The sequence below is a fragment of the Aythya marila genome, assembly GCF_965140915.1.
Source record: "Aythya marila genome assembly, chromosome: 5".
In the NCBI taxonomy this organism is placed as follows: Eukaryota; Metazoa; Chordata; class Aves; order Anseriformes; family Anatidae; genus Aythya; species Aythya marila.
The window spans coordinates 15,777,420-15,791,762 of record NC_139046.1 but is presented as its reverse complement, the minus strand read 5'-3'; the positions used below and the strand labels follow the sequence as shown (position 1 = coordinate 15,791,762).

At 44.6% G+C, this 14,343-nt stretch overlaps 1 protein-coding gene across 2 annotated transcripts in view; it reads right to left on the bottom strand.

The window, feature by feature from the left end:
* PRIMA1 (proline rich membrane anchor 1) overlaps positions 1-13,897 on the bottom strand; it is a 52,987-nt gene extending 39,090 nt beyond the window's left edge. For both annotated transcript variants that reach the window (XR_014317623.1, XM_082761793.1), the window contains exons 1-2: positions 13,769-13,897; positions 7,551-7,701 (exon numbers count right to left, since the gene is read on the bottom strand). Coding sequence is in view for 1 of the 2 variants with exons in the window: in XM_082761793.1 (XP_082617919.1) it covers positions 7,551-7,701; positions 13,769-13,861 (244 nt within the window). In the remaining variant the exon portion in view is untranslated. The remainder of the gene's footprint in view (positions 1-7,550; positions 7,702-13,768) is intronic.
* Between the last annotated feature and the right edge of the window lie 446 nt (positions 13,898-14,343).

Below are 14,343 nucleotides of genomic sequence, written 5' to 3'. Positions count from 1 at the left end.
CCAGAACCTTATGAGAACATATGATTCTGTGGGTGCTTTATCAAGGTCAGCTGCTTAACCTTTGTTGCTAGGACAGCTTGTGCCAATTAAGTTTGCTTCTGGCTTGTCAAGATGAGACACAACTCCAGTCTGCCATGGGCACGAGAACTTACAATTATTTGTAACTCAGCAGGCTCTGACTCATCAGTAACTTCACTGAAGATTTGTTATCTTCTCAATCAATGAAATGGTAGTCATGTACAAATGGACTGCCATCCACACAGAGAATTAATGTCTTCAGTTTTGCCAAGTCCTTTTTCTTAAAAGAAGAAAAATCAGGCTGTTGACGTACACATCTCAAAGCAGAAAGGACAGCTCTACTGCAGAATGAGTTTAATATCTAATGCTTCTTGTTTCAAAATTAGACAATACTTTTAATCTATAGATAACAGAACTCCCAATGATTTCTGCACTGCAAAAGCCAGCCTGAGGCTTTTACTTTTAAATACTGGAAAGTGTATGAAGGAGTACATTTTCAAGAGAGTGGATTTTTCCATAACGTGAATTTATTACTGCATGAAAAATTGAAAACAAATCTGCAAGGTCTCAGAGCAGAGGGAATATTCATCACTTGCCTAAATAAAAATTAGCCTTGACAAAACATTTCAGAATTTATTGTGGTGAAAAACTCTGAACTGGGAATTTAGCAACAGAAGCTGGAATTGACAGTCTGATCTAACCACTATTTTACAAAGACAGACAGTTTACAACAGCACAATATGAGATGTTACGTACACAGTTTATAGCAAAATCCTATGAGTAAAGTATTCGCATGAACCTTTCCCAGTCTTACCTGCTTTCTAATCACTAATCCAGCTCTTCAGATTAAATACAACATCCCAGATGCAAAACTAATCCAAACTTCATATTTGATTGCTGCTTAAGAAATCTTCTCACCCTGAACATTTTTCCCATTTTGACTTGGAGGTGAAGACCTCTAACTTTTATTCCTGCACTAGAAATAACTGTGCTAGATGAAAAAAAAATAATCGTGATATTGAGGTCTTTATGTCTTTGGTGTTTAATTCACCAGCACCTGGAGTGTGAGGCAGGAAATCTAAGCATTGTGTTTCTGATTTAGGTGGGTGAATTCTGCCTAAATCCCACCTTGGATGCTTAATGATTTGGTTCACTGTGCTAACAGGGAAGGTAGCATCTGTGACGTAAAGACAGCATGATAGGGACCTGGGCTCAACTCAGCATGTGCTCTCATATGTGTCTCCAGGCTGTATGGCTGGATTTCAATTTAGATTTGAAAGCCTCGAAATCATACTGTAAGTTCTTAGAATCACAAACCTTCAATAAACTGAAAGTGATCTGGGAGAAGACAAGAAATGGATTTTGGTTTTGCTTTGTAAAGTATAAACAACAGTCTCACACAGGAGTGTAATTCACAGTATAACAGCTGTGTTATCAAAACTGAAAGGGCTTCCCTGTTTCAGCATTCTGCTTGCATTTAAAAATCACTGTCTAGACCAATATGCTAAAACAATGTTCTCTCACAGCAGATGTCATTGCTATAAATTTCTTGATGTAGGAGTCTGTGTACCCCTCCACTTTGGGTGTTACTGTAGTTCTCTTCCAGTACTGCTCAGTTTTGCTAGTAGGTATTACATATGAAGCACGGAGGAAAACTTCTTCCCCATTATCATAGAAAAACACCCCCATGTGTTTGCTAACAATTTCTTTGGTCATCAATATTTGGGAGAAGCTAATCATAAACTCTTAAAATGTGCCTACATATCTCAAAACTACTCAAACCCAGTCCTTCTGGCAGAAGTGGGGTGAGCAAGGGCTGGTTATGCCAGACAAGTTCTTAGGGTCAGAATTACAGTCACAGCACGTGTTTGGAAAGGTGCAAAGCACTCAAAAGACAAAAGACCTACACAAAAGAAGCTGGATACACAGGCCATACTGCAAGAGCTGTACCTGATGACCTGCAGCAAATTCTTTGGTGCTTCATGTTTTAAGGCATGTGATGGCCTCCAGAAGGATTTAAATGAAGTTTTGCAATCACAACCTCCCCTCACCTCCTGGAGGACAATCATAGATTGGCCAAGGCCAAGGGTCCTTTTGGTCTTGCGTAGGCAAGCGCCTCAATGTCTGTGCCCATGTAATACGACAGGTGATGTGCTGAGCACCAGGACCACGCTTAGCTCTCCTTCTTATACAGCCTTTTGGAGAGCATATTTATGTGAGGCTCAAACTCATTCTCTGGATCCACAGTGGGTTACGCCGCCCATTCTACTACTAGCATTTAGGTCACAGAAAAGCCTAAGGAAAAAATATTTCTTATTCTTTTATGTACCAGAACCATATGGTTTTCATTTCTATAACAAGTTCCTGCTGTGAAAGGCCATGTTGCTAGTGGTCAGCAATCTGAATCTGCAAAATTTGGTTGCTTTAAAACCTCCTCAAAGTTTAAGAAGTTCCAGTCTGTTCCAGTACTTCAGGCTCCAACATATTACACACACTGAGACCATCTGTCTTTAAAGATCCAAATGTCCTTAGCTTTCCTATTTGCACTGAAGGGACCCTGCACACTCTGAAAAATTAAGCTATGCATTTGTGCTCATACAGTTGCCAAAAAGTTGCTCCCTGACTACAGCTGGTCATTTTTGTTTTGGCATTTTCAGACCAAATCATTAGTTAATTAGATGCATTATCTCCAAAGATTAAGATTTCACCTTGAAAAAACAAATTGTACCATTACAGCCTTGAGATTAGAGTCCTCTGCAATGATGTCATTCACTTTGGCTTTGCACTGTGACTTGATGGTGCTTTATCTCAACTGAAAGCTTAAGGCAAACTCACAGAATTCAGGAGCTATAAAGACCTAACTGTGTATGTATGTTTAAGTGTCCAATGAGTCAAAGGCTGGTTCACATACCCAGACTCATTTGTGCTAGTTCTGCTTGTAAGGATCTCAGATAAAAGCTTTTATTCACATTTCCTCCTCTAGGTTTCAACTGAAGCACTATTTGATTTGACAATTCCATCATCAGTGGAGGGATGGCAGTACCATGGACTCTTTACCCAATGCAGGAGATGGACAGAGAAGAGACAGCAAATGTTGCCAACCAGTGAGGGAAGTGTTTGTGCTGAACATCCTTTCCCTTCCTTGATTCATTTTGAATAAGTCACCTCTGAACTGTTTTTTCCTCAAACCTTAGGCAGGTTAAAACTGATACTGACTGCTGTATTTGTCTCTACTTGGATGTCTGCCTTCAATCCTTCCCTATTTTGAAAGCCTAGCTTCTACTTCCAGATGAATTCTTTTCTTCTTTGCCATGGCCCTGGAGAATACTGTGTGCTTACAAAGAATTTAAAGGTTGACAACTGCAATGTTTTAGATTTTGAAAGGTCAACATCATTTGAACTAGCTTAATCTCATGAGTCTGTGTAGCTGGGTTAGAAATGCTGCCTAAACAAGTACTCCATCCACCTTGCCTTACTTAGTCTTGGCTGAAATCCAGAGACACGGAGGAAAGTAGATGGGGGGGGGGGGGGGGGGGGGGGGAGAAAGGAACAGTTAATTAATGGCCAGATTCTGAAAATCCCTAGCTCCTCCAGGTCATTAAAGCCATGTCTAGAGAACACGGTGAATTTCATTGAAAGATCATATGTTCTTTCCTGTTAGCATCTAAACTTAGTTGGCCTTAAGACCCTCACAGCCTCACGAGCTTTCCCTTCACTTTGTTATCCAGCAGTTTTCTAGGCGTGGGTTAAAGAGCAAGCTTCTGCTTGTATAAGGAGAGATACTGTGGAAATATAAACATGCCAGACAGCCTGGAGAAACTGTAATCGGCTCAACCACCATGTCTCCTGACAGCCGCCACCAGTTTACCAGTTTGCCACACAGTCCCCAGCATCCTAGCTACTTCTGACATGGCTGGGCCTCCTCAGCTTGAAGACCATCAGCAAGGCACATGTCTATACCAAAACAAACAGCAGTATCTGAGACATAAACAAACAGCACTTGGCATGAAGCTCAGGAAATTCAAAACTGAAATAATCATGGTGAAGATCCACGTGTCCCAATTAATGGACTGAACTCTGGCCTAACAGTATTGAAAGAAGCAGCACCCACAGTAACCAGTGTGGTTGACCCAGCCTTCATTTAGATACCATAAAGCAGAAGGATTCACTATAGCAAACCAAGAGTCCTCTACTCAACGTGGATATGCTGCTGCAGGGTGTGGAGTAAAGTCCCACAATAGTTGCAGAGCAGGTGCAGTGAAGGCAAGAATAGGGTTTGGAAGAGATATTGGAAATGCCAATAGCCTGTGTGAAGGAGTTAGAAACATGGAAAAAGCAGGCCTCTGATTGTGGCTGAGGAGAACAAAAATAGCCTGTGTTTTCTTTCCTGGGACCTGCAGTCTGGGTGGTGGAGACATTCCCTGAATCCACCAGTCCGTAATTTAGTTATCCATGTTGGGAAATATAATGGCCAAATGATCTAATTTAATTTCCCGTACTTATATTGCTGAATGGATGATACATCTCCACAGGGTGCACTGAAGCACAACCCATACATTTCATACACACAAGTTGGTGTTTTTGTCACCTCTCATTTGTTTTGTCAGACTGCTAAGTTGTATGTGATTCTGTTTATTTTCTGTGGAGGGAATTAGCTTATTATCCATCAGAGTGAACACAGAATTTATGAGCAATTATATGCGAATTCTGGAATTCATAGTTTTATATAAATATGTTAAATATTATCTGTAGGAAGCAGAGCTGAGGATTTGTCACTGGATGGACCAGCCTGAAGAGATACTAAATGCAATCTTATTGTTCCTGAAAGCCCTAAATTATTCTAAAAGAGGAGAGGTTTAGATTAGAGATGAGGAGGAAATTCTTCACTCAGAGGGTGGTGAGGCACTGGAACAGGTTGCCCAGACAGGTTGTGGATACCCCATCCCTGGAGGTGTTCAAGACCAGGTTGGATGAGGCCCTGAGCAATCTGATCTAGTGGGTGCTGTCCCTGCCTACTGCAGGGGGGTTTGAACTGGGTAATCTTTAAGGTCCCTTCCCACTAAAGCCGTTCGATGATTCTATGATTCTCAATCACAATAAAAACTTATCAGCAACTGATTCAGCTGCTCACATGCAGGTATCCAATGACACTCTATACATCCAAGTAGGGCTTGCAAAACATTGACGTGTGATTGATGGAGAATACACAAAGAGGGTCCTCCGCTTTTCTGTAGCAGCAACTGGAGACCTAAAAGCACATGTCAAAGAGTGCTTCATTTAACATGGCTTCATTTAACAGATAACTGAGCTGTCAATGTCTGTAGTAGCTGGATGGACAGGAGTTACATACGTACTGGCTTTCATCATTAGGTCCAAACCACAACATGTGGAGATCATCTATACCTCCAACAACTTTCAGTGCAATTGCACAAATAGCTGTTAAGGACTGTGCCTAGCAGGCTGCAGCATTTTGGGGCCGACAAAGCTCTGAAAGCAACGACAGCGTCTTCTCAAAGATGTAAAAGTAAAAAACTTGTGCCTCCTGGGCTGCTTCTTCTTTTTGCTGAGGTCTTTCCAACACTTTAATCACTGAAAAAGTGCAAAGTGCATACCTAGCATCAACCATTTAATTATAGCTTGTCTTGTCCCTTTACTGCCCTCTCCTCCAAATGCTGCTTAAAAGCAGTGTCCGTAACATCAATATTTAACCACAAGGCTTGCTCATTCTCACAAGGATGGGGATTGCTGTACATGTGGGCTAAATCACAGTGCCTAGACAGATGATAATAATGAAAGCATCTTTCAAGATGAGGCATTTGATTGCTACTCTAAAGCTTACTCGTGAAAGGAATGTGTAATCTATTTTTTTATTGCATTTGAAATGAAATAGCTTGTTTAAATATTAGTCATCTGGATTTATACAGCTCATTTTTAGAACTGGGCTAGCACCTGGCAATCCAGCCTGAGTAAGCATCAGGCTATCCCAGTCACAGGCCCGTTTGATTTCTGTTTCCTCTTTTTGCAATGTGTGACAGACTTATTTTTTTCTGGTATGATTTCCTCCCACTTCACAGTAGACAAATCCATGCATGCAGAGCAGCTGCCTGGCAGCAGCCCAGAAAAAAGAAAGCAGAGTCCTCCCAGAACGGCTGAGCACCACGGCGAGGACCAGTGCTGGCACTGCTCTGCCACTTCGCAAACAGGTAAGAGTGGTTCCCCAAGGCAATGGGTAGCCCAAGTACAAGAAAGCAGAGTGGCAAACACTTTAGTTTCTGACTGTGAGACAAAGATCAAGGCAATTTCTACTATTAACACCCATAACATTTTCTTGAATATTGAAAGAGATTTCTCCTGCTACTAAAAACCTTCATCTTTGCTTTTAAAGCTGTCTTTGTACTTCCTTTTCCAAGTGTTTCAAATTACTGTTTTTTTTTTTCTTTTTTTTTTTTTTTTCCTGCCTCTGCCTTAAATTTCTGCAGCCTGGCACAGATACGAAGCATACTGCTGGCAGAAAACACTGCAAAATTCTGCCTGTCCTCTAGCAGGCTAAAAACTGTGCAGGAGCCTTCCTCATGTCTTCTGCAAATCTGGGGATGGAGCTGATAAAGACAAACATCCAAATGATGCTACCTAATGAATTCTTCTCCCATTTTACTTTACAACACTGTTCCAGGGGAGTTTATCTAAGCAGGGAGAAGAATTAATAAGCAGCCTTTTAGGGAGAGACAAATTTGCAATAATATAGTAGTGCTAAGGAAATTTGCTGTAATACCAAACAGCTGGGATCTAAAGGTACCTGCACAGGGTTCAGCCCGTGTCCCTGCAACCAGTTAGTACATGTAGTGCCAGCAAGGTCCATTGCACTGCCAAGGAACTCCTCTCTGGGGACTGCTGACACAACTATCTGTGCACGAGGCGACTCTCCACTCTCTGGAAAGGATTCATGTATCAGAGATCACAGAAGTACTGATTTGGAAGTAAATTGGAGACGAACTAACTCCAGTCTTCTGCTCAAAGAAGCCCTTGCCTGTCTGCCTTTTGAAGACCTTCAAAGACGGAGACCCCACACAGCCTCTTTGCCAATTCCACCTTTCCCTCCTGGGTTGGACTAGACAGAATGATGAAAATTTTGCCTGCTTGTAAATTAATTTGCCTCAGACCATGAGGACCTCCAAGGTGTGTACCTGGTGAAACAGTAGGTCATACAAACCAAGGGGAAGCACAGCACTTTGCATAGGAGAGCATTTCTCGGGACTAGGACATTAGCAAACCAATTAAAGCCAGGGAATCATATATAACACAACAAAAGGAGGGAATTTCTCTGGCTTTCCTCCAAAAGACAAGTACTATTCATTGATCAGAAAACAGATCTCCATCTCCACTGAGAACATTTTTTCCTCCATTTGCCAAGTGGAAAATGACAAATGAGCTAGCTGTGCCCTCTCCCACATCCTTTCTCCTTCCATCTATCCAGGTATTCCCATCGCTTTGCACCCCTTCAGTGCACCACAGCCATACCAGTGGCTACTTACCCGGCACCACCAGCAACCTCGGGGGCGGCGGAGGTGGAGGGGGTGGTGGCAATGGTGGAGGTGGTCTGCACTGGCAAACTTCCTGGCAGCTCTCTGTCACTTTGTCTGCTACAGGCTTGGGGCATGACTTCTGGGGCTCGCCCTGAGTGATCTGTGAAGAAACAAGTCATTGCATGAACAGCAGAAAGAGTGAAAACTTATTTTCCATGAATGTGCTTCTTGGACTTGAGCTCCCGAGTGGCACCTCATCCCCTGGTGAGAACTGAGTCCCTGCCACCGACTGCTTTTCACTGAGGCCACTACAAGGTCTCTTCCCCATGTGGTCTCAATTTTATTTTATTTTTTACTTAACATAGTATCTTCAAGACCTCTTTCCCTCTGTCAAATGCAGTTGAAATTGGACAGCTGGTTTCTGAGTTATTATGAGGTAGGGAGAAGGCGGGTAGTGGCAGACAATATGATTGCGTAAGCCTTCTTTCCTTAGGAAAGCCATCTAGCAGCATGCATTATTCACAGGGTCATTGCTGCAAGCCAAAGAGAGCTAATAAAAAATTACAAGACATTTAGGGTCAGGATTATGTTCATTTTCCTTATGGCAGAACTGAAAGCCAGATGAGATCTCTGTTTTGCTAGTCTCCCTCTGATGTTTGGAGAGCATTTCACAGAGTACTTCACTTCCCACTATGGTGAGAGGGAACCCACATTTTACCCATCTATAGGCCACATCTATGGCATGGTGAAAATGGAAATGCCACAAACTGTGACTTGTAGCCTCCGTAACATGCAGTATTGGTTAGTTATAAAGCTGAAGAGGGGGCATTGCAAAGCCCAAGTGTAAATACTGTTGAACCCAAGTGGGTTAGCCCTGGACAACAATTTAGCCAGTATTCAATGTATTCAATATCTTGATCTCATCATGAAAAGCGGCACTTATTAACAGCATATTTTTCTTACTGGCAATAATATTTACATGACTGGGGACTTAAGGAATATTCAGTGACTGTAAAATTCCTGATCTAATGCTAAAAAATGAAGTGGAGTAAGTCCCTAATGAAAAGTAAATTTGGGGAACATTGCAGGAGCTCTGACTGGTGTTAATTTCAGAGGTATTTAAGCCAGCTTTTTTGAAAGGACTGAGACTCTAACAGAGTCTCAGGATACTCTTTTAAGGAGACAGAGCCTATAAGATGAAGCAGCATGTTATCTAACAAGAACTTTGAATGTAGGGTTAAGAGCCCGCCTAGGATGGACCCATGTCTCACTGAAGCGCAGGGAAGTGACACTAGTATTCAGCTGTTGCCTTGTACAGTTTGGTGTTGGGAGGGCTATTGTCCTAACAGTTTTAGGCTAACATCATATTCTTGAATTATCTATTTTCCATAGCACGTTGGTCGTTACACAGAGGATGTCTCATGCCTGCCCCTCCGACCTGCTTTAGGTAGGCCCCTTCTGCGTCCTCATCTATCCCCACAGCCACCCAGGGTTGCCTCCCTTCCCCTGCCAGCTCCAGGCATGCAGAGCCCATCTCCTCTCCCCTTCATCCCCTAGCCCCCAGCATGGTCAGCAAGCCTCTCCCATGGCCCACAGCTAGGTACCTCCTGACTGCAGGAGAGCTGCACGCAGTCTTTTCATGTATTTCTGGCCAACAAGAGAGATGTGGCTAATTAAAACAGCATCACAGCACAAAAGACATGTTCACATGCGTAGGAGGTTTCTAAATGCAGAAAGATGCATTACTCTGGCCTCGGGGAAATGGCGGTAGGGCTTTGTTGATTAAATATTATAGAGAGGGAATAAAAGAATAGAAAGAGCTACGCGCAACTGAGTTGGAAGGACGGCTTGGCACAGCACAAGGCAGAAGGCTCAGTTCTTTAAACAGCATGTCAAAATCTATTACCAAACATAGGGAAAAACAAATTCAGTGCAAGTGCCTTCCAACTTTCCCCTTCACCATCAGGTAACAGCAAGAGGATGGCTAAAGATCATCTCAGGCAGCTTCCAGGAACTTATACAAACTCTCTGAATGCTCTAATGAATCAAACTGACTGGGCTTTGTAATCCCTCATAGCTGGTAATAAATCTGTCTGCTAAGTAGGTATATTTATCTTTAAAGTAAGTGATCACAGGCAGCAAAATATCCTCTACACTGTTTCAGCTCTTCCAAGGCTGTTCGTGTGTCAGGCTGTGGCGTTACCAGCAGAGGAGCCCTGCTGGAAGAGCACCCAGGACTTCTCCTGGCTTGGACCCATGGGACAGCACCTGCAGTGCTCACAGAGCAAGTAGGGCAATATCTCTCCACTGGCCCCAGCAACTGATAAAGAAGCAAGTATTAACACCCAGCTCTAATTTTTGCTCCCTACCTGGTTCTCTGGTTGCTAAATGCTATGGCTCGCTGCAGTCTTGCAGGAGCCAGAAAAGTGGGAGAGACCAGACACGAGGAAGAATAACATTCAGCAGGCTTGGAGCCGACCTCATATGCAGACCAGAAACAGCTTTGTGTATATGAGTCTGAACACCGTGCTGGTATGGAAAAGCTATGCTGACTTATTGCTCTAACTTAATATCAACCAGAACCAAAAGGCTTGCTTGGTCTTTTTTTAGACTATTGACTGCTTTTAAATCCCTGGAGGCTCTTCTACCTTAGGCTGGTAATAGAGTGTCCTCAGAAACCAGTGAATATTTTTCTCAATTACTTTGCAGACAAGATTAACCCTACACATGTCCAGCTGCTCTCTGCTTCTGCATACTTTTCCTGAAAATAGAGTTGTTTGGTCTCCCCATACCTTAGTCTGATCGTTTACCAAAATTGTTTGTTTTCCTTCCCTTCTCACTCAGTAGAATGTCTGGTTGCTAGAAGATACTTCTGGGAACACAGATTTTACCTTGCCAGGGGTTTGTCTTAGAGGGTTAGTATGCAAGAACAAAGATATTGTAAACTGGCTGAAATCTGGCAAGAAAAGAAAAGACACAAATTGAGTTTGAGGGGGAGAGAAGTAGTGGAGGACTGTTTCAGGAAGATTAACTAACAGTAGAAAGATAAAATTAAGAAAAAGGAAAAGATATTTGGCTCATTTTCAAGAAAAAAAAAAAAAAATCCCACTGTTGATGTCTATTAGTCTTGTTATGAAAGGAATGAAGGCTATTATTTGTGTCTTCTAAAGGTAAGCAGAACAAATCACTAGAAAATACGCTTGAGGGAACAATCTTGCTCTGGCGGAGGATGATGAAATAAATTACTCCATGTTTCTTTCCTACTGTCTGCAGTTCAAGGTAAACTGCTTTTACAGGAGATGGCAGGAGAAAAAAGCATGTTGAAAGAGCCTAATCTCTCTCTGGACCAGTCTGCTAATTAGAGCCTGTCCTCAGACTTTATTGCCTATTTGTTTTGCCAGACACCAGTATGTCCCTGGAATGGCTTTGGATGCACTTTGTAGATGATGATCAAGAAGACACCTGCCAGGCTGCCAGTCAGCTCGTGGCACAGATGTTGTCTTGGTGAGGGTTCATCTCTGGACCAAACAGGTCTTGCTCCCCAGATGTTACATCTGCACCTTCCAGCCCAGCTGTTGTAAGTGCCATGAACACGTGTCTCCTTGGCCTCTCTAAAACATCGTTCATTGTTTGGCATGAGGCTTTCTAAACACACTCAGAAGTCTGTCAGTTTGGACATGTGTTGCCTGGACATCAAGGAGATTCATTTTTTTCCCTGCTCTGAAAACAGACAGTTGACTTTATGGATTTGTGCCTTTGATATGAACATGCTTTGCAAAAAACAAACATCTTTACATATTCATCGAAGTGGAAGTCTGATCCACAAATGTCCAGGGAAAAGCAAGCAAAAAGTTGTAAACATTGGTTTCCCTCTATAGTTTCTCAGTTGAGGTTCATATCTGTGATACATCTTTTTAATCCAAGATATCCTGCAGATACAGTGGTCCTATTCCTGCTTTGCATGGAGTGGAAAAACAAATCTGCATGTGGTGTTTGGTATTTCATAAGTGTTTGGTATTTCAGTAGAGTCCCATGGGGTTGCAGCAGTTCACAAGCATGATCTACAGAGTGGAATGGGGAAAGAGGATTAATATGGTCCCCACAGCATGGTCCTCTTGTTATTTTGTGAATCAGGTAAAAGGAGAAAAGCTTGAAAGGAAAAGTGCAATTGACTGAAAAAGCACAGAGACCTCTAAAAGCCTGCTGATGTGGCAAGAGCATTTGTCTCTTGGAAGCAGTCTACAGAGAAGAGTTCTCGATGCTGCCGTGTATATCCCAGAATGGCTCTGCATAATTCACATCAGATTTAATCCAAATCCACGTTTATGAAACCAGAAAAAATGTGACACCATTATTTATCAGAACACTTTATTAAAAAAAAAAAAAAAAAAAAAAAAAGTATGTCAAAAGCCTCAGACAGAATCGTCCCTTCCTTCCTGTCATTGTTCTGGCTACTAGGCTAATAAAAAATATGTTAAAGATGTTTTCTTTCTTTCTTTCTTTCTTTCTTTTTTTTTTTTTTTTAAATAAGATAAATGTTTCTTGTCTGGTTAGCATTTGACAGATTCTCTAAAGTGTCCCAAGGCAGGGCTTGAAGAGGGAGTGCCAAGATGTGGTAGGGAAGGCTGTGCCCCACGTAGGTCATAGCACAGACGAACCGGTAAAGAGGGGCTGGGAGAAGAGAAGTGACAAAACACAGTGGCTGCTGTAGATGGAGCAGGGACAGAGAGTGACAAGATGGGACACTCACAGATTAGTTGAGAAGAGTACGGTTTGCGAAACTTTTAAGATAAGAGTAAGGATTATGACTCAACATGGGGAAGAAAGTCATGGGAGGGATTCAAAGACAAGGGAGTTCTTGTCACAGGAAGGTCTTCATGCTGGTGAGTGCTCCACACCTGTCCTTTCCATCGCTACATGCCACTGGGATCCTTAGATATGTCAGAGTTTTGGGAGAGGCAGGCAAAAAGCTTGAGACTGAGGAGGTTTATTGATTGCCCTTACACAGAACAGTAGGCAGTTACACAGGTATGGATGAAGAATGGGACAACAAAACTTCCAAATTTTTGCATGGAAAGGCAGGACCCCTTGACTTTTGCATTTCTCATAGCCTGTTTCAATTGTTATAAACTAAACATAATTACTTCTGAAAGATTAGGTTAGATCACCTAAGTAGTTTGCAGAGACATATTTATGCAAGTTTTTTTTTTAGTATTTTTTTATTTTTATTTTTTTTCCCATCTGCTTGATTGACTGAGTGATTACAGAAGAGAGGTTTCAGAAGGCATCTCTATACAACTGCACTTCCCTTAGAGATGCAGTTACAGTTTTAACTTATGGCCAGCTAGCTGAATACTTGAGCAGGACAGCAGTGGTAGTGGTGGAAGAGGTTTTTACAACAGGGGCATTGGTTTAAAAGATGTTGTTTTTGCTGTATTTCTGTCCATTTTAATCTGCAAGGATCACAAATCCTCTCTGTCATTCACGGCAAGAGACAAGATATTTAAACATCTCTATTTAATCTCTTGGGAGCCACTAAGTTTAGAACAGGGAGTCAAAGACGTGGAGTCTCCACTGTGTTTTCTCCAAGAAACTGCAACCCTTCTGTTCTTGAACAGCACTTGGCTGGCTCATCAATCACTCCTCTGAAGACATATATTACAAATAAAGTTTAAAATATCAAAGTGACGCATTTGAGTTGAGCTTTGCAGCCGGTCTGGCTCTCCAAACTGGATGGCCACTCTCAGTCCATCTCCCTGCTCACTGTGCACCACGACCAAGGTCACACGTGTCCAAGTTGTCAAAAGGCTGCTTTTGCCCGGAGAACCCCCGATTCCCCACCGTCATTAAACCCCCACGGCAAACCACGACCACCACCAGCCCTCCGGAGCTGGGCTCCGTGCGCGCCTCCTTCGGCCGCCTCTTCCATCTCCAGCGCAAGGCGCTGTCCGAGCCGGTGGCCCGAGAAAAGTCCCGCTCCGCCAGGCTCCGGCCGCACCGCGGAGTCGCCCGCGGGGTCTCGGCACCCGGGCGCGGCTGCCCGGCGCGCTCGGTCCCGCATCGCGGGCAGCGGGGGGACCGCGTCGAGCCCAGCCGCGGCTTCCCCCGCCTCGGGGGCTCCCGCCGCGCCCCCCACCGCCCGCCCCCGCCTCGGGTCCGCCCGGGGGCTCTACCTGCTGCCTGCTGCCGCCCCCCGGCCCCTCGCCGTGCCAGCAGCGCGGCCCTACCTGGACGGAGCCCCAGAGCGGGTGGAGAGCACAGTGCAGCAGCAGGGAGGGCCAGCAACAGCGGAGCAGTCCCAGAAGCTCCCGGAGCAGCATCCCTCCTGGGCGGGCGGGCGGGGGAGCGGGCTCCGGGCGACCTGGGGACGGAGCAGAGCGAGCCGGCGGCAGAGGCGTCGGCTCGCACCCATCCCCGGAGCGCCACCGTCCCAACTTTAATTCTGGAGGGGAGGGAGGGAGGGAAGGAGGGAGGTGGGCGGGTGGGGAGGGGAAAGGGTGGTCGGGAAAACCCAGCGCCCGGCGGGGAGCCGTGCCTCCGCCCCTCCCCGCCCGCCCCCTGCCGGGATGCTCCGCCGGCCGCCCGCCCGCGTCGGGAGCTCCCGGGGCCGGCGCTCACCGCTCAGCCCGGGGCTAGCTCGCACCCCGGGGAGGGGCGAGGGGAAAGTTTTGGAGGGCAGAGGGGCCGGGAGCTGCCGGAGAGGCGGGCAGAGCGGCGTGGCAGCGCGCAGCCCGGGGATTGCATTGCCCCCCTGCCCGCCGCCGCCGCTGCTGCAGTGATTTTTCAAGCCCATCGAGGCAGT